The sequence below is a fragment of the Canariomyces notabilis genome, assembly GCF_033297395.1.
Source record: "Canariomyces notabilis strain CBS 508.74 unplaced genomic scaffold N656scaffold_10, whole genome shotgun sequence".
Classification (NCBI taxonomy): Eukaryota; Fungi; Ascomycota; class Sordariomycetes; order Sordariales; family Chaetomiaceae; genus Canariomyces; species Canariomyces notabilis.
The window spans coordinates 305,239-324,234 of NW_027041832.1; the positions used below are offsets into that span (position 1 = coordinate 305,239).

Below are 18,996 nucleotides of genomic sequence, written 5' to 3' on the forward strand. Positions count from 1 at the left end.
GAAATGTACGGGTTGGACTTGCTAAATTTTCACGGCATCTCGAGAGGGAAAGCGCAACTGCTGCGCAAGGCGTCATGTACAGTACCGAGAGACGGTTCGGGTGTTTTAAGCAGACATCTCCACCGGTGCCCATGGACAAGAACGTCTCAGAGGGTTGTCACTTGCGTAAGTACCAAATGCTTTGCACCCCACCGAAAGATCCTTCCCACGTCGGTCATGTCCTCGCATGATTTGAGATTGCACAACGAGTTGGAGTTGGACAGGGAGAACATCCGCTCAGTTATGAAGTTGAAGGACAAGTGTCTGCCGGAAACGATGTATTCCGTAGACCGATTTCGCAGAATTGATGCTCTCAACATGACTGCAATAAGACGGGTACAGTACAAACATCATCTGCGGCGTACGTCTGATCCGCAAACGTGCACTCGCAATGGAACAGCAGGGTACCGATGCTAAGGTTCTCCTTCCTCAGTGACATTATGACGACAATAATGGCGCGGCGAGTCCATGGTTTCATGGCCCAAAGCGTCTGACGCAGCTCGTTGCCTATCGTTGCCTACTGTGACTGTGGTTCTACATAACCGGCCCCGCCAGATGCATGGTGGAAGCAGCCAGGCCCCAATCTCGCAGCGGGAACAACTGGAGAGAGAAACAAGGCTTCTCATGAAATGCCACACGGTGATCCAGCACGCGCAACCCAACCACCACCGAACGGGGCAACAATCCCATGATGGATATCCAGGTCAAAGTCCAGTGTTAACCTCAGGTCGAGCTGCAAAGGCCGACGAGGTCAACCAAGGAAACCATCTCCATCCTCGCAACGTCGACCGGCCGCGTGCCTCATTCAACGCCTGGAGCCTTAGCCACCTGTACCGTGCCGTCTGCCATCCCGAAATACGCGGCTACGGGCTTCTGGGCACCGCTGGCGATCTGAAGGCCGTGGTCGCCGTAAAACAACCCAATCTCTGCCACACCGGGAATCTTGATTAGCCTCTCGGCCAGATCGTCAACCGTGTACACTCCATTGACCCCGCTGACTATCCCGTCGCTGTTAAGCTGAAGCGGCTTGAACGGCGCATCAATAATCCACATGCCATTATCCGTAACCACAGCCCCCGCCTTACCCGGCAGCCCGGGGCGGACAAGCGGGTTCATGGATCCCAACAGCTTCAGCTCATGCAGCACCCTAGGCGCAGCCATTGGCAGCACCTCAATGGGAATCCCCTTCTTCCAATTCGTCCCCAAACGCGGCGAAAGCTTTCGAAAATCAGCAACACAGACAAACAGCCTCGCGCTGGCGGCGACAATCTTCTCCTGCCACAGACACGCCCCGCCGCCCTTGATCAGGTTCAGCTCGTCGTCCACCTCGTCTGCGCCGTCAAAGGCCACGTCCAGCATCTGCCCGGGGGGAAGCTTGTTGATGGATTGTAGGGTCAAACCGGCGGTTTCGATCAGCTCTTCGGATTGCGCGCCGGTCGGGTAAAAGGCCATTTTGGACGTGACGGCCGGGCCCAGCTCGCGGATCGCTTCGACGACGTACACCACGGTGCTGCCGGAGCCGATGCCGATCCGCGTGTATGTGGGAAGGAGGTAGTCCTTGACGGCCTGGAAGGCGGCCAGGCGCTTGGAGGTTTCGACTAGTCGGGCTTGCTCGTCGGGTGAGATGGCGGCGGCGGCGGCCGGAGTCGTTGTTGACGACGTGGCCATTGTGCGTGCGTTTCGTGGCGATCGCGCGATTCCCGTTGGGCGAAGGCGAGAGATATGGGCCGACGGCTTGGAAAATGACGCGCGACCTGTTCGACCTGTCCAGGTGGAGTGGCGGGACACGCCGCCGCCGAGAAGCGGGCGGGCGAGTACAAGTTGCGGGATAAAAAATGGGGCAGACACAGCCGAAGGACGGCGGTGGGGAACGTGGGTGACCCAGTTTAGCCTTTTCACCAATCCTGCGCCGGGCTTGCTCATGTGGTCCAGGCTTGTCCTAGACTCGAGAAGCGAGCCAGAGAGTTGGTGCTAACTCGTTGACGTCTCAATTGCGGAAACTTTGGTGCCATTGTTTCTCGGGTTCCGCATTCACAAGATGACGAACTTGGAGATTGCGACCAAAGGGGTCTTCCCCAGCTCCATCAGCAATTGCCCCGCATTGCGCATTGCGGGGCAGCAACCTGACCTGACCAACCCCTGTGGCGGATCTGACCAAGGCACATGTGGCTGATCTGACCAACCTCGAGGCAACGTTGACGACGAACGAAATACCTCCCTAGGTATCGGGCGGAAAACTGATATTTTCTTGCGGGATACTCGGAATCTGAAACTTGAGGCCACTTCCAGGCTGAATCAGCAAGACATTTACACATGTCCACTACCTTACTTTTCAGCGCCTACCCGTATTGCTGACCTGACCATGACCCTGTGGGTGATCTGACCATCCTACATGTGGCTGACCTGACCAGCCCAACCACAAACATCCAAATTCGAACTTCGGCTGCTCGACAGTAAGATGTTCTCCTGATTCTCAGCAACGGTGGTTCTGATAATTTACGGTTATCCTGCAAGCCCGGCTGCTGCCGAAGTTCGAGTACTGCGACGGGACTGTAGCAGAACCCCGCCTCGAGCCGTTCTCCGATTGAGCGGCCAAGCTCGTTGTTTCCCGTGTCCCGGCTCCAAGATCCAGAGCAGCAGTACACATACGAGCCATTCGGGTTTGAGCCTGCAGCACTTATTCTGGTTTCTTTTCATATTAGTATCTTTCTGTTGGATGTTACCGCATTCTTCCACGTCTCTTATGGGCCATGACATTCCTCTCCTTCTTTTCCTTCCTGTTTCGGAAGTGTTACAGCTCAACAATTACCCTGTGCAAACGCCGAGGGGTCGCTCTTGCGTCTAACTAGGTAGACGAAGTTCATAGAGAGGTTCTTCAACACCTTCGACACAGCCTGTTTATCTGGCTTCAAGAGTTTGGAGTGAGTACCACACAGCATAGATGATGGAGTTTATAAGTTGGATGCCTGACGGAGATTCCTAGGTACCTGTCGAGATTGCGGTTGTTTAGCGACAGCATGATGCTGATATTACCGACTCGATCTTTCTGGGATCTTTCATCATTCCGAATAAACATAGACGAGGGCCATGAGGCTCGTTGTTTGTCTTAGACGATACAAGACTGAGCGCGAAGACAGAGGTTTCCCCGCGGTTGCCAGCAAAGGGTATTGTGGCATAAAGAATCACCCGGCAGTATTCCCGCATGGGGATTCGGGGTCTGACAACCTTGTGAGCGGTTCTGGGAGTGATTGTCTCCGCTCTGAGATTTTGTCCCGGCCATGCCTCCCTGATTCTCAACAACAATTCTACTGTCGCCTCCTCCATGAAGCAATGCAGTGTTCGTTACCACAGATAATGAAATAGGCTACGCCGTTGGAAAGTCATAAAGCTATCCTTCGATCCACTCGTCACATCAGATACGTGCAACTAAGGAGGATTGCGGAATACACTATCGATAATTCGTCATCCTGTTCAACAATCCTGATTTGATGCTCCCAATCAGGCCTATAACCACGACTCACACTCTTGGTATCTTAATGTAACATCACTAAGAGGACGCGGGGTGAAGAGAAAGCTACTAGTATCATCGAAACAGTCTGCTGATCTGAATACGTCTTCTAACCCCTGTTATGAGCAAACACCAACCCCGCTGCACATAAATGTGATAAAGACTCACCTCGGAGCCGTCACTAACATGATCAAGCAGAGCGTCTCCCAGACTGTAAGCCTTCTCTTCTCAATACTCGCCGAATCCAGTCCCAGATACTGCACCACCAACACAATGGCCCCTTCAGCAATCGACTCTGACCTGCCAATCAGCACCAAGGGGGTAGTCCGTTCACCTCTCCGATTATCCGGGGCTCTCGACTCGTATGAGTCCTTTGACGTCACTCCGATCATTGGCCGTGAGTTCCCCACGGCTAAGCTCGTTGAGTGGCTGGAAGCGCCCAACTCCGATGAGCTACTCAGGGACTTGGCAATCACTAGTGAGTCCTATTACCCCTATTACTCTAACAGTCAAGCTGACGAGAGCAGTCTCCCAACGCGGTGTGGTATTTTTCCGGGCTCAGGATGGTCTCACCAATGAACTCCAGAAGAAACTGATCCTGCGTCTGGGTGAGCTCACGGGACGGCCAGCAACCTCGGGCCTCCACATCCACCCCATCCTCAACTCGGAGCGCGAGCTTGGCGGTGACGATCCCGAGATTAGTACCATCAGCTCCATCCAGAACAAGCAGTTTTACTCGCGAGTGGCGCCAGACACGCTTAGCCCCAAGAACCAAAGCAGTGCCCAGTGGCACAGCGACATTGCCTTTGAGCCAGTCCCGGCGGACTACACGTCCCTCCGTCTCGTCCAGCTCCCTACTACGGGAGGAGGTAAGAAATTGTATACCCATCACGACAAGCAACTTCGAGTTTGGTTCCTCTGCTGACTGAAACCTCGTAAGACACCCTTTGGGCGTCGGGGTACGAACTCTACGACCGCATCAGCGAGCCGTACCAAAAGTTTCTCGAAACTCTCACCGTCACCTTTGAGCAGCCCGGCTTCCAGAAGATTGCCCAACAGTCCGGCTTTAAGATGTACGACAAGCCACGGGGCGCGCCTGAGAACGTCGGCACCGAGCTCAGGGCTGTCCACCCCGTGGTCCGCACCAACCCGGTGACGGGGTGGAAGAGCATCTTCCCCGTGGGCGGTCACGTCAAGCACATCAACGGTTTGACCGAAGAGGAGAGTGGCAAGCTGCTTGGTTGGTTCCTGGATCTGGTCTACAGGAACCATGACTTGCAGGTTAGGTTCAAGTGGAAGAATCCGAATGATATTGGTGAGTTGTGCTTTTGAGTTGATTCCATTGTTCCCATCGCGTTCGACATGAAAGCTGATCGGCGTTCCCTATTCGATAGCTATTTGGGATAACCGGTCCGTGTTCCACACGGCCACCTTTGACTACCTTGATGGAAGCTATGGTGAACGGTTTGGGAACCGGGCGGTGGGTTTGGGGGAGAGGCCGTATTTCGACCCCAATAGTACGTCCAGAAGGGCTGCTCTGAGCAGAGCTGGATAAGGGAGGGTTTCACAGGCTGTACAGGGGTAGCCTTTGTCGTTCAGCTCCTTTCCTATTGCGACTCATGGCACCAGAGCTACTCCTGTGCGCAGTTTTGAGATTGCCAAGGACTACCCTATACAATAACAATCGTGGAGTCCGCCCTTCTTTTCAGGCAACTGAGGAAGAGACAGCATTTCGATCGTACATGTTATAACCAAGTCATCTCAATGACAGCTTTTCCATCTGCCTAGCTATGTACCTACATAAGATTAAGGTACTTACAAGTCGAGACACCGCGCCGGCTCACTAGGATCAGCCTGCCTAAGTACCTCCGTAGGTAGCCATACTTCAGGTTTTCCAATGGTAGGGGAGTCTTGATTAAGCTTGAGCTTAGTACAATGTCCTTGAGGTTGCAGGCAATTGCATCCATAATATCTGGCGATGATGGCCACCTACTAGTAGCAACTCTCAGATCATGAAGTAAAGACCACCATTAGTGAGGTATGCTATTAATGCCAGTATCCTTCCCCTGCCTGGTACAGCCTGCCCGGGTATTGTCCAATCTCCTTTCCCTCAGTTTCACGCGTGGCTTCAGTTAGGTTCTTTGTCTAATACTAGGTCTCGGAGACGGGCTACCTACGACTACGACGGTTTCGAGACTGCATACGTTCCAACCAATGCCGAGCCCGCAATCCAGTACTACTACTACCTCCAGTTCCTGTACCTGTGTAAAATACCTACCACATTAGGTTGGCATCTTTTTCAGGGGCTTAGTTAGGTAGCTTGTACCTAGGTAACACAGGTAGCGATAAGAACACCTACCTTCATATGGATACAGTCCTAGGCAGATTCATTAGAGTAAATCCAGGACGTGGCTTATTCCTAATTCCCATAACGAACTGGCTCGGTATCTGCAATTTGATGTTCATATAAAAGGATATTCCTCTGGCTCGTATTCTTCTGCGCAGATTAGACGGTACTACCACCATCGGCTGCACTAAGCACGCCCTATCCATGACACAGACTCTCGGCCGTACAAGCAATCTTGGCACGCAGGTAGTGCGGAGACAGAGCGGATCGTGGAGATTCGTGGCCCTCATGAGGTGGAGTACATAAGTCTATCGCATGCTGGGATGCCCGTGACTCATCGAGTGATTGAAAATGCACTGGCAGTCCGTGGTATAAATGTGCCGTGGCGTAGCGCATCTCTCCGAGTCGGCGCCATCATTTGGGTCATCCACGCAAGTAACAACAAACAACAATGGGGTCCACAACTTTCGACCTCCCTGTTAGAGCGCAGGACGCCTCCGGGACCAGCGAGCCGGTGAAGTTCGGCAAGGAATTGAGGGAGCAGCACTTCCTCTTCGACCCGTCGTACCGCAACCTGAATCATGGTTCGTGTCGATTGCCCTATCTCCTGGATCAGCCTACTAACACCGACAGGTTCTTACGGGACCATTCCCCGCGCCATCCAGGCCAAGTTGCGCGAATTCCAAGACCGCGCCGAGGCCATGCCGGACCCCTTCATCCGCTACAAGCGGCGCGACCTACTCGATGAGTCGCGAGCAGCAGTTGCCGAGCTCCTACGGGTACCCACCGCCACCGTCGTGTTTGTGAACAACGCCACAATCGGCGTCAACACGGTCCTCCGCAACATTGTCTGGAACGCGGACGGCAAGGATGAGATCCTCTTCTTCGACACCATCTATGGCGGCTGCGCCAGGACCATCGACTACGTTGTCGAAGACCGCCAGGGCGCGGTATCCTCACGCTGCATCACACTGTCCTACCCGTGCGAAGACGACGAGGTCGTGGCAGCCTTCCACGCCGGCGTCAAGGCTTCCATCGACGCGGGCAAGCGGCCCCGGCTGTGCCTTTTCGACGTCGTCTCGTCCCTTCCCGCAGTCCGTTTCCCGTTCGAGGCCATCACCGCGGCGTGCAGAGAGGCCGGGATCCTGTCGCTGATCGACGGCGCGCAGGGCATCGGCATGGTCGACCTGGACCTCGGCGCCGTCGACCCTGACTTCTTTGTCAGCAACTGCCACAAGTGGCTGCACGTGCCGCGTGGATGCGCCGTCTTTTACGTGCCACTGCGCAACCAGCCGCTGATGCGCTCAACGCTGCCGACGTCGCACGGCTTCGTGCCCAAGGGCCCCAAGACGGTGGGGCATAACCCGCTGCCGCAGTCCCAGAAGTCGCAATTTGTGACCAATTTTGAGTTTGTGGGCACCATGGACGACGCGCCCTACCTGTGCGTCAAGCACAGCATTGCGTGGCGGGCGGAGGTGCTCGGCGGCGAGCAGCGGATTCGCGAGGAGCTGACCCAGTTGGCGCGGAGCGGCGGGAAGAAGGCGGCTGAGATCCTCGGGACCAAGATTCTTGACAATGGCTCGCAGTCGCTCACGCGGTGCTCAATGGTTAATGTCGCCCTTCCTCTGGCGGTTGGGCCTGAGGAGGGCAAGCCGCCTCTCGAGGGCGAGCTGGCTGCATTGCCTGCGATTCCTCAGAGTGAGACGGCGGCAGCGATGAAATGGTTTTTGGAAACACTGATGGACGAGTACAAGACGTTCGTCGCGTTGTATGCGTACGGCGGCCGCTGGTGGGCACGATTGAGCGCCCAAGTGTATTTGGAGATGGATGACTTTGAGTGGGCGGGAAAGACGCTGAAGGAGGTGTGCGAGCGGACAGCCAAGGGCGAATATAAGCAGTAACTTAGCAGCACCTAGGATTCTGCGCAGTCGTAACTGGTTGATCAACAAGGCTCAAAAGGCCCCTAATCGCGCTTGGAATCTCGCACGCTGCGTGAGACCATGGACTGGCTAGCAGCTTGACTGGAAAGAATTTCCATGAGTGAGACGTCGAGTGGTTTGGGCAGAGATGACAGTGGAGCGCTAGGTACCTTAGTTTATCGCAGCGCTCTGCGATAAACTAGCGCTAGTCAATTAGCGTGTCTTTAATTTCGCTTTTTCCAAACGTTCACGGCTGTAGGCTGCTGTTGGAAATACAGCAGTGAGGCACGAATCCTGGGCGAATTGGCCAGTGGTGATGGAATTCTTGGTGGTTGCCTTCAAGATTGATTGATCAATTGTTGTTCAAAGTTATCCTGAATCTCAGGAGCTCTCCAGAGCCAATTTATCCTGGTGGGCGCGTAGGAGCAGTAATTTCCGACGTCACAGGCCACTTCGTGGTCTGTGCCTAGGGGTGGTATTTCCATGTCATGGAATGACCATTGTTGGCGGCCTGAGGGGCTGCAGCCGGGTCCGCGGGACGACTGGCGACCAATCATTCAACGGACCAATCAGAGGATTATCACTGCCAAGATCAAGCCGTCACTGGTGATAATGGGAAGTCACTGTCGACAACGGAGTATCAACAGTGAATACAGGACAGTCACTGGTGATAGTCGCCAGGGCATGGTGAAACAAGGATTATAAATACTAGCTAGATAGTCACTCGTTAGGAGGACCCTCAGAAGGTTCTCCAGTAAGCAATGCAAGCAGTTATCTTTACTACTGTGTGAACACTTGCTTGTGCACTTGTTGTAGACCCTTTGGCTCTACCGAACCTCACCCCGTTCAAGTCAACCTTCAGTCTGAGGAGTCCCTTTCAGTGGTAGGGGACCGAGATTCGCCACAAATAGCTACAAACGATAGGAGAAAACGGGTCCTAGGGGGATAGTAGGGTGCCTAGTGAGCGTGCAACAACTAACGTTGAGCCCAAAACTCTCCTCAATATATTGCCCTATATATAGCATGCGCGTTCGAGAAAACTATATATATATATAGGTAATCTAACCTGTAGAATCTGAATCTACAGTCGGATTGATGGCGCGCGCAATACGCGTGGGTATATTGATGACATTGAAATGGCCATTCGTTCTGTCTTTTTGCCAAGCATTTGCTAAGAATTGTGAAATTTTTGCTGAAAGATTTTTGAAATTCTATGAAATCCTGTAAGAAACAAGCCTCATCAATATCTCTACGCGCACTATACGCGTTATCAATCCGACTGTAGATTCAGATTCTACAGGTTAGATTACCTATATACATATGGTTTGCCGGCACGCGCATGCCATATATAGGCCGATACATAAGGGAGATTTGGAACTCAATAGCAGCTGTCGCGCGCTGGGAAGGCCCAGTACTATCAAAAATTACAGGACCCGCTTTCTCCTGGCGTTTGCAGCCTACAGGGAGTACTCGGGTTCCTGGTCCACCAAGGCTGGCACATTCATTTTAGGAAAGATCTTCCATCTGCTTCTTCGTTCATCACTTTCATTGACTGTTTGGAGTTTCATGTGTCTTCCCGAAGGCCGTTTGACCTGACAGGACGAGCAACTTAACTCATCGAGAATAAGGTACTCAAAGTCTTTCCACCTCAGTCAAGCAAGTTGAATCAACGCCACATCAACGGATCCTCTCATCGGCTTGCCAGCAGAACCTTGATATCTTTTTGAGTTCTTCTACCTAGTTGTTCAACAATGGTGACAACCGCAGATGACGCCCTGAGCAAGCTGTGCTCCAAAGACCAGCTAGCGCTCTTGGACGCAATCAATCAACTCCGGCTGCAGGGCCTCAGCAACTATATCTCGTTGCCGCAGATTATCGTCTGCGGCGACTAGTCATCTGGCAAGAGTTCGGTACTGGAACCCATCTCGGGTGTTTCGTTCCCCATCAAGAGCAACCTGTGCACGCGTTTCCCTACCGAGCTGGTCCTGCGCAGAAACACGCAAAGAAGCGCCCGCGTCTCCATCGTTCCCCATGAATCTCGCACTGAGTCAGAAAAGGAAGCACTTCGCGAGTTTCGCGAGGAGCTCTCTGGATTTGACGAGCTCCCAAAGTTGGTCGAAAACGCGAAGTCCAGGATGGGCATCACAGTCCACGGCAGAGCCTTTGCAAAGGATATTCTCCGCATCGAAATCTCCGGGCCAGACCGCCCTCATCTCACCATCGTCGATCTCCCGGGGCTCATCCATCCGAGACCAGGCATCAGTCGAGCGCCGATGTCAAGCTCGTCCAGGACGTAGTTCAATCTTATATGATCGAGTCGCGCTGCATCATCCTTGCCGTGGTGTCGGCCAAGAATGACTTCGCCAACCAGATCGTCCTGAAGTTGGCTAGGGAGGCAGACGAAAGTGGTGTCCGGACTTTGGGCATCATTACGAAGCCCGACACGTTGACTCGTGATTCCGGCAGCGAAGCCATGTATGTGGCCCTTGCTAGAAACCAGGAGATTGCGTTTCGCCACGGCTGGCATGTCGTGAAAAACATGGACTCCGAGAAGGGCTCATGGACCCTTTCTGAGCGTGATGCGCAGGAAGCTGAGTTCTTCAGCTCAGGGGTCTGGACCTCGCTGCCTCAGTCCTCTCTCGGAGTCGGTAAGTTGAGAAGCCGTCTCAGCAAGCTCCTTCTGGGTCACATTGCTTCGTCACTTCCTAGCTTGATGCGTGAAATCAGTGACAGGTTCAAGATCTGTAAAAAACAGTTGGACGAGTTCGGAGACCCAAGAGCGAGTTTAGACGAGCAACGACTCTACTTGATGCAAGTCAGTCAATCGTTCCATACGCTGGTCAAGTCGTCTGTAACTGGCAACTACATCCATTCTTTCTTTCAAGACGCCAAGACCGAGCTAGGCTATCGACAGCGCATCAGGGCCATTGTCCAAAATCTCAACGAAGATTTCGAGACTGAAATCTCTACCCAGGGCCACTTCCGGGAGATCGTGAACGGGCCACTCGCCGGGTTGGCTGGTACCAAGGCGCCGATCAAGATTGAAGAAGAGACCTTTATCAGTCAGATCGAGCGGTTAATGAAAAAAACGCGAGGTTGTGAGTTACCTGGCACCTTCAGTCCAATGTTAGTGGCAGACCTGTTCAAGGAGCAGTCGCAACCATGGGAGGGAATCGCGCGCCGCCATGTGGACAAAGTCTGGAAAGCCGCCTCGAACTTTGTCGAACTCATCTTCGAACATACAGCCGATCCGTCGACGGCCAAATCTTTGCTTCATGAAGTCTGTGAGCCAGCAATGAAAGCCATCTTGGCAGAAATGCGCGAGAAAATCCAGGAGTTGCTGCGCCCGCATCAGGAAGGCCACCCTATCACATACAACGATGACTTTGCCCGGAAGCTCCAGGAACTGCGTCATGAGAGAAGACGGAAGGAGATCGAAAAGACTGTGTGCGAGACATTTGGCGTTCAATTCCTCATGAACAATTATAATTTAGCGGGGGGTTACAATCTCCGACTTCTCGCCGATCGCTTAATAGGAAGCAAGGAGCCAGACGTGAAGCGTTCTGCCGCGATCGACGCCTTGGATTGTTTGAACGCGTATTACAAGGTTGCCTTGAAGCGCTTCATCGACGATGTGGCCGTCGAAGTCATCGAGGCCAAGCTAGTGTCGGCTTTGAATAAGATTTTGGACCCCGTGTCGGTCTACCAGATGCCCACCGATCAAGTCTCTCGCATTGCTGGCGAGCCGGAGGAAACACGGATTGAGCGAGAGCAACTGAACAGACAGCTCGAGGTGCTTCGGAACGGCTTGGACACATGCAAACGCTTCATTGGCTTTAGATTCGGTGATGGTAAGAATGGTCACCCCCCATGCTCCTATATTGGAGCGTGCCATGACCTGATGCTGACCCCGGCTCGGTTCAGCTTCTGTCAATGGTAAACGCTCCTTTGATGACCTCGACAGTGACTCCGAGCAGCCGACGGGTGGCGACTCGCAGAAGAAAACGAGCGAGCAAAACGGTGACAAGCGTCTCGCCAGCGGTGCTCCCCAAAACCAAGGGGAAGAGGAAGAATTATGACTCGGGGCTCAAAGCCCCGTCGGTGGACAAAGGGAAGATAGAGAAGTAGATAGGGATCTCTCAGAAGACGAAGCAGGTCCAGGTATGGACCCGGTATTGGAGATGATGATGTCGGAACAGCTAAATGTATCTACAACCCTACAGCTACTAGGATGAAACCGTTTGATGCGCTACTCAGCCGCTCTAGTCTAGGCATCTTCCTATTCAAGGTTCATCAAAGAACCAATATCGTCCAGCCTTTGATGCATACATGCCGCGATCCGGCCTCTTACCAAGTTCGGTATGGTATCATTCCCTTGAGACCTTTGTCCACAACAACCAAAGGTGACAAGCCTGTCAAAAACCCATACTCAAACGGTCGCCCCTACTCAGACGGTCCCTTCTTACATACTCGCAAACCACAATCCACCTCACAGACTCAATGGACGGGCGTAAACACACAATCAATTTGTCACCCTACTTTCCCAAAGACGCCTTCACCTCTGGGCTTGCAAAGCTGACGGCCAGTTCGCCATAGCTTTGTGAGCAAGGAGTGGGGGCTTCAAGGATACTACGAGGATCCAAAGAGCCGAGCCTCGTCGACCGCAGCAAGTTCCAGGGCAATGGCGCAAAGTAACAGCTGGAACTTCGAGGCAGGTCTCCAACGGCGGCGAGCCTCAAGGGGGCTAGATGCCAAACCTGCCGAAGAAACCCGGCCGGATTTTGGACAAACAGGTTGGAGTTCTCAAGGTCGAGGTCGCCTCTGTTGGACAAAGTGTAAGGCGGCTGGCGGCGAAGGTGGACGCCTTGCCGCAGAAGGTCGCCGAAAGCGTGGAACGACAGCTTGAGCGTCATATCGGTTCCAGAGCAACTTCAAGAGATGATGAGAATAGAGAGGATATGAATAATGCCGAGAAGATTCGAGGACTTGAGACCGCTGTTAAGGACTTGCAGCGCCTTGTCGAGGTTGGGGAGTTGCTCAGGGCACGAGAGTCGAAACGGATCCATGCAGCTGGAGCGGAAACTCGAGGTTTCGATTACGCGAGTTCAGGCCGGTGCTAAAGAGCTTGGAAGGGTCCAACAGGAGATGTTTGTGCGCGCTAAGCAGGCGTTTGAGAGCACAGGCGTGGAAGTTGCGGAGCAAGCTTATCAGGGCTGCGTTTCTTAGCCTTCGAATGTCGGTTTTGGAGTTTGTGAGAAGCTCGGCGGTTCAGCTGGGTCCGCTGTCTGACGGGCCGGCAGACGACGTGGACTGCTTTTGTCCTCCCCGTGTTTGGAACGGGTTGAGCATTCGACAGCGGACGTGCCGGGTCATGGCTAGGATCTTTCAGCTGCTTTTTAGAAGGAGTTTGCGTCCCAGCATACGCTCGTTTGGCCTGCAGCCGTTCCTGAGAAGTGACGAGAGAGATTTGAGCGGGAGAACGGAGATCCGTCTTCGAGCTTTGGAAAGGGAGATGGAAGCACATCATGGTAAGTCATCGATTGGATTTTTAGTGCAGGATTTTGAGGTTGAACCTGACGTTCTCCGGTTTCTAGTCAGCAGCAAAACGATAAGATCCTGGGTAGCCGCCACGATCGAGGCCGTGGGTCCGTTGATACACATGGAGCGCAACGTCGAAGGAGTCACGCAGGAAATCATCGAGGAGCTATCTCCGGTGATTAGCTTCGTCTTTATCCAGAAATCATATCAAAGTCAAAGCTCAAGTCTCGGCCATCTGCCAGAAAGCTGCCGGCTTGAAACTCGCCATGAGGAAAGCCTCTCGGGTTTACGCGATTGAAGTCCCTTCTCATGATGTCGAGACATGGGGCGGGCCAGGGTGTGATCTCGCGACTAGAGCCCTCAAGCCGAGACAATGGCTCACTGTTGTGGAACATGAGAGGTGTTCAGACACTGGTCCTTTGCCTTTTGCCTCGAACAGCCATGGTATCCCTGGAACCGGACAGACAACGGGGGATATTGCTTGCATCCCCTTCGGCGCTCTGACAAAGCTGGAGGAGAGGACACTCGGGGGGATGCAGAAGGTCATTTTGGAAAAGGGGTGGGTAGTCTCGACCCAACCCGTCGTGGCAAAGACCAAGCGAAAGGCTACGTCCGCCCCTGAACCTCACATGCAACAAGAGCAGCCAAGGAAGCGGACTAGTCCATCCCACAGCATCTCTACACTACAGTTAGATGCCCCGTTCGAACCCCCCCGCCCTATCATCGTCAACTCCCACGGCCCGCAATAGTCCTAGTACTTCTCAGCAACAACCTGAACCTCCAACCCGGCAAGACAGCTCCCTAGCCCCGGATAGCAGGGGTCAGAGCATACCGCTCAACGCCAAGTGAACCGAGATTGATCGCAAGCTGGTGTCCCCGGAGGTGCTTGAGAAAGCTGGTGTCCGCTACGAAGCCAGGCCCGCATACGTGGCCGTACTTGGTGTTTTGACACGGGAACAGGTTGAGGAGTATGCGAGGCAGAGCTCGGAGGTTCGTAAAGCGAGGGGTACTGCTGGTGCCAGTATCGACGGGATCAAGGCGAGGAAGTCTTGGGTGGATGTGATGGATGCGGAGTGGGATCCGGAAGATCCTGTCGTTTAGGTTGGTGTTGGTCTGGTAAGTACTATAACCTCAACGTGTGGAATGGATTCATGTATATACTTGGGGTGTGTTGAGTATATATGGCTAATGGCCCCATGCCTCGGTTGTAACAAGCAATCGGGGTTCCTGTTTTTATCAGGGTGGGGAGCTAATTCGCTGTTAGTAGCAAAAAGGCTTTGCCCCTATGTTACTGGGATAGCTAGTAACTACCTCTGCTACTGGTACCGGCAAGTACATAGCTGTCACGGTACTACGTCTACATATTCCAACAACTCTTTTGGCAGTCTCACGTGGTGGGTCGGGAAAAGGGGGAAGGGGGAAACGGTCAATACAGAGGGTGTGTACATGACTCTTGTTCTGTATTAAGTATTAGGTACCTTACTCCATGTCCATGCAACCCATCCTTCTAGGTATACTCCAGTCTAAGTGACACCATACTCCATAACCATGCATCTATCCTATGCTTCAGTCCGGTCCGAAAGATATCATTCTCCATTCTGATGCTAATCTCGACAGTGCGCTCATGATGTAAGGGGGAATCAAATGTAAGGGGTATCATGAATGGGTATCAGAAAGGGGTATCAAAAACGCATGAGTCGCTCGTCTAAGGTCAATCTAATCTCCTCCTCCTTCTCCTCCTCCTCCTCCTCCTCCTCCTCGCGTGTCCCGCCTCCGCTGCCGCTAGGGGGCTTCATTCAGCCCTGGGACCGCTTACGCTTAGTCCCTTTGGTGCTTGCAGCCTGGACGGGAGCATCTCTGGCCGGGGGATCTGGTCTCCTGCGGCCAGTCCCGCCCTCCTCCTCCTCATCCTCGAAATCCGGAGCCCTATTTGCGGCGCTCAGGTTAAGAGCATTGGAGAGCTCTAGACTACCGGTACCGGTAGTCTTCGCAAGGCCCTTGCTCAACATTTCGTTGGCAAGTTTGACCCTCTCCGTCTTTTGGGCATTCGAAATTTTATTCGATGCCTTTACTCGTGTCTCTCGGCGCGGACACATCGCGAGACGGTTTATGTAAGGGGTGTCCATAAGACTGCTGACAATGAGTTTGTATCGCCGAACCCCCTCTTTGACGATGTCGAACCTTTCGCGGAAATTGCGACACTTTTCATACCGGCCCACGAGGCGTGCCGGCATCCAGTTTGCAATGCTGATCACGCCATTCTGGGCGCGGTAAATATGTAAGAGGAGGTCGAATGCGATGAGCTCTACCTCGAAGTTGGATAGAGCCTTTACCCGTGTAATATGAGGCGGCTCTTTGCGAGCCTGACCTCGTGCGGTTGGTGCGGGTTGCGGTTCGTGGTCCTCGCCGTCTTCGCCTTCATCAGCTTCCTCTTCTCCGTTCTCGAGATTCGGCCCGTCACCCAGGAGTTGGGGGTCCTCTCCCTCGTCTTCATGACCGGCCGCAGAAGCTCGGCGCGCCCGTGACGCTGCCGGCTTGGGACCATCGGCAACGTCGGAAAAGTCGACGATTGCCTCAAAGAGCTCCCGGACGAGGGCCCGTCTGGATTCATCATCCTCGGGGAAGTCCTCAGCCGTTTGGCCGGCCGCCTTTCCCTTCTTGTCATTGAAGGCGATATAGTCTGTTGCAGCCCGGCGCCAGTCATCGATGTTAGCTATTAGACCCGTATATACGTGGTCTTTTTGCCGCAATAACTCCTCCATCGGAGGTCTAGCAAGCAGAGGCTGAGGGGGCTCAGGGTTGGCCACCTCGGGAGAGTCCTCCGGCAGAAACATCGAGGGGCTGGGAAGATCCCCCTGTGGGAGATCCATATCATTCTTAGCCCCGTCCATGGTCTGGTCATTGACCAGGCCCTGGTCCCCCTCAGCCTGCCCGTTGGCGAGCTCTTCGAATAGTGGCGGGTCAATAAAGCTCGGGTCGAGGAAATCGTCGCCCTGAGGAAGAGCAGCATGCTGATTAGCTGGAGGGGGCAAGATCATGGGGTTCTCCTGGGCGGCAGCGCCCTCGCCGGCATGGTTACCTACCTCAAAGTTGGTATTGTCCATGCCATCTCCGGCACCATCAAAGATCCCGGACGAGTAGGAGGATGGGTATGCCCCCGGCAACTTGACGTTGTCCATCGTGTTGATGGGAGAGAGAAAGGAAAGCTATCGATGTGATGGTTATCTGTCCTAGTTCGTCAAGGAGGTCAGTGGTACTAGTCGAGATAATCCGGTAGCGATTTTGATGAAGTTGAGACTCACCTGGGCAAGAATTTCGACGGTTTTATACCGCGAGAAAGAAGAACCGATCGCGGTAGCCGATGATAGAACTGCGCCGGCATGTTAGTTGTTTTGATACTAAGTCAGTCGTTGTCTCCGATCAGGTCAGGTATGCTCACGATAGAACTGCAAGACTGCTAGTAGTAGTGGCGGTAAGGTTGACAAAAGGTAGGTATGCTCTTGATAAAAGCAGCTGTACGACAACAGGTAAGCAGGCAAGAAAGCAATGATAGACCAGGTAGTAAGTCGAGCAGATCGCCTACGACGTGGTAATGGTCAAAAGCGTGCTTCTGTTTCTCGATCTACGTCGCCGGGGTCATGAGGACCCTGCCGGCAGGGCTGGAACACCTGTCACCAGGTGCTATTCAGGAGCAATTCTAGATCTGATTCTCTTCCCAGGCAGTATCTTAATGCAGGTACATCACTCTAAGCTTAGGATTCCTAGTCAAGCTATGTACCGGGATTTACGTGCTTCCCAAACAGGAACACGCCGCGGCGAACCATACCAAAAGGACCCGCGATCAGGTGTGGCTGAAGACCGTGGGGAAGCACAGTGGCAGCCCTTGGGCCCGTTTAATGACGTTATTCAGGGTGCCGTGGGCGTAGATTCGTTGCGAACAGGGTTGCCATTGGCAACAGCGGCCCTCCAAACACGTTCGAGAGCGGCCATAAACGTAGATCATGCAGAATGAACCGCGGCGGGACATCGTCTCTGAAGAGCTCGGATACTTCGACCCTCCTACGCTGGCGTATCCAGGATTCGGGACCAAGAACAACTTCGACGGCAGTATTCATTCCAACAAACTCAGCCTGAGAGCCAGCAGAATCCATGGATCGACATGACAAGTCGATGAGGACTTGTTGATACTAAACCGAGGTCTCTCTGTTTACCTAAGGTAAGAAGGCTGAACACTATATGCCTGCCTGTGCCAGTCGGCCCGGAGCCAAAGCAGTCGCAATTTTTGCCGAGCATCAAGTTACTGATCCTCCTGGTTATGAACTGGTGATATATTACTAGCAACTGTTGTCCCTGAAAGCAGTTGTCAGAATCCAGGGAGCCTCGACACAGTCTACTAGACCCAGGTCAGGTGTTCTTGTCTAGACATCGAGGACTATGCACCTAATTTCCCCATCAACACTTTTGTCCTTTCTCCCAATCTTGTGCGAGTCCTGAAGGCCAAACAGGAACCCCGGAAGTATCGTCAAACTGACGGATCAATATAGTATTCGCGAACCGGATGACAAGACCGCTGAGGTGCCCTGCCGATGAAACCGCAGAGCAAACAAAACGACAATGGTAGGGCCTCCCTTGGGAATTATCTCGAACACTCTGAAGAAGACAAACAGCTAATTGAAACCTCCTTTCCAATGACATCAATGATGTTCAGACACTTGTGAGAAGCCACTAAACGGACCATTCAAAGTATTCAGTTCATGAGCTGACCTAGAGTTACTATAGGGCAGTTCAACTTCCATATATGACCGAGCCCAACACGTACTCGCAAGGCTTTGGTCTCGCTTGGACCTACTATCCACTTTGTGGACTGTCTGTGGACGTCAAAAGGGATACACACACACACATAACATACATACGCTACGATACACCAGGTACCTAGCAGGGAAAGGGGTGTTTGAAGACATTACAGTTCAGCTGTGGGCATATACGTTCGATGTAAGCGAAGGGAGCATTACTTAGTGACAACATGGCAGCATGATGGAGTCCAGCTAGGGACCCCTATTGTCCATGAGGTTGAGGGTATGTTGTATTCGTGGACTACTGGCCTGTATCAAATGTATATGCGAACACCTGGACTGTAATGTTAGAGACCCGCTAGTATCCCTGGAAGGCATGTACTAATTTCTGTCTCCAGGCTATGGATTGGGACAAAAGGATTGTTAAAGATGGCTCAGTTCGGATATAGGACTGTCCAATCCTATTTCTGCATCCTTTAGCTACAAGCCTGTCGCGGACAACAAAGTCTGAATCTAGCGGGGTGACTCTGGGATAGGATCTTGGGAGCTTCGACTGTACCCTTGATTGTATGGTGCACTAGAAGGTTTCTACCTCAACCATATTCCATTGCAACCGTGCCACCGGCAAGCCAGACGTTAGCTGTCTACTATATTATCTGGACAACCAGGGTGGTACAGGTACAAACCTTTGACCCCATGTTGATGGGCGTCCTATAGCAGTCTTCTCTCCATAGGCTGGGCGGTATATGGCTTTCCGCCCTTCAGGATATACGGAGAGACGTGTGGGTTCAGTTCCCTGCCTTTCCTCTTGGTGGCACTTTTCTGCGTTGTTGATAGCTGATTTCAGCTCAA

The 18,996-nt window shown here is 53.1% G+C and overlaps 5 protein-coding genes and 1 pseudogene across 6 annotated transcripts; 4 read left to right on the forward strand and 2 right to left on the reverse strand.

Annotated features, from left to right (window-relative positions):
- Positions 1 to 840: 840 nt before the first annotated feature.
- Positions 841 to 1,707, reverse strand: N656DRAFT_709088 (ribose 5-phosphate isomerase; the record flags this gene model as incomplete). The annotated part of the gene is made up of 1 exon (XM_064811563.1): positions 841 to 1,707. One exon carries the CDS (start codon positions 1,705 to 1,707, stop codon positions 841 to 843), a length of 867 nt encoding a protein of 288 aa, XP_064670324.1.
- Positions 1,708 to 3,645: 1,938 nt separating this feature from the next.
- Positions 3,646 to 5,414, forward strand: N656DRAFT_778982 (taurine catabolism dioxygenase). Its single transcript, XM_064815109.1, has 4 exons — positions 3,646 to 4,025; positions 4,075 to 4,416; positions 4,488 to 4,862; positions 4,942 to 5,414. Exons 1-4 carry the CDS (start codon positions 3,821 to 3,823, stop codon positions 5,100 to 5,102), a joined length of 1,083 nt encoding a protein of 360 aa, XP_064670325.1. The 5' UTR covers positions 3,646 to 3,820; the 3' UTR covers positions 5,103 to 5,414.
- A 931-nt stretch (positions 5,415 to 6,345) lies between these two features.
- N656DRAFT_709042 (PLP-dependent transferase) lies at positions 6,346 to 7,795 on the forward strand (the record flags this gene model as incomplete). The annotated part of the gene is made up of 2 exons (XM_064811561.1): positions 6,346 to 6,478; positions 6,528 to 7,795. 2 exons carry the CDS (start codon positions 6,346 to 6,348, stop codon positions 7,793 to 7,795), a joined length of 1,401 nt encoding a protein of 466 aa, XP_064670326.1.
- Positions 7,796 to 8,908: 1,113 nt separating this feature from the next.
- N656DRAFT_836798 (uncharacterized protein) lies at positions 8,909 to 12,074 on the forward strand (the record flags this gene model as incomplete). Its single annotated transcript, XM_064818799.1, has 6 exons — positions 8,909 to 8,930; positions 9,581 to 9,704; positions 9,765 to 10,035; positions 10,065 to 10,911; positions 10,945 to 11,664; positions 11,738 to 12,074. The coding sequence occupies 6 exons, from the start codon at positions 8,909 to 8,911 to the stop codon at positions 11,890 to 11,892; spliced, it is 2,139 nt and encodes a 712-aa protein (XP_064670327.1). The 3' UTR covers positions 11,893 to 12,074.
- Positions 12,075 to 12,849: 775 nt separating this feature from the next.
- Positions 12,850 to 14,043, forward strand: N656DRAFT_805252 (annotated as a pseudogene; the record flags this gene model as incomplete). The annotated part of the gene is made up of 2 exons: positions 12,850 to 13,341; positions 13,408 to 14,043. Coding segments are annotated over 2 exons (734 nt in total), but the record flags the coding sequence as incomplete, so codon positions are not given.
- Positions 14,044 to 15,147: 1,104 nt separating this feature from the next.
- N656DRAFT_797950 (uncharacterized protein) lies at positions 15,148 to 16,530 on the reverse strand (the record flags this gene model as incomplete). Its single annotated transcript, XM_064817698.1, has 1 exon — positions 15,148 to 16,530. The coding sequence occupies one exon, from the start codon at positions 16,528 to 16,530 to the stop codon at positions 15,148 to 15,150; it is 1,383 nt and encodes a 460-aa protein (XP_064670328.1).
- Positions 16,531 to 18,996: the final 2,466 nt, after the last annotated feature.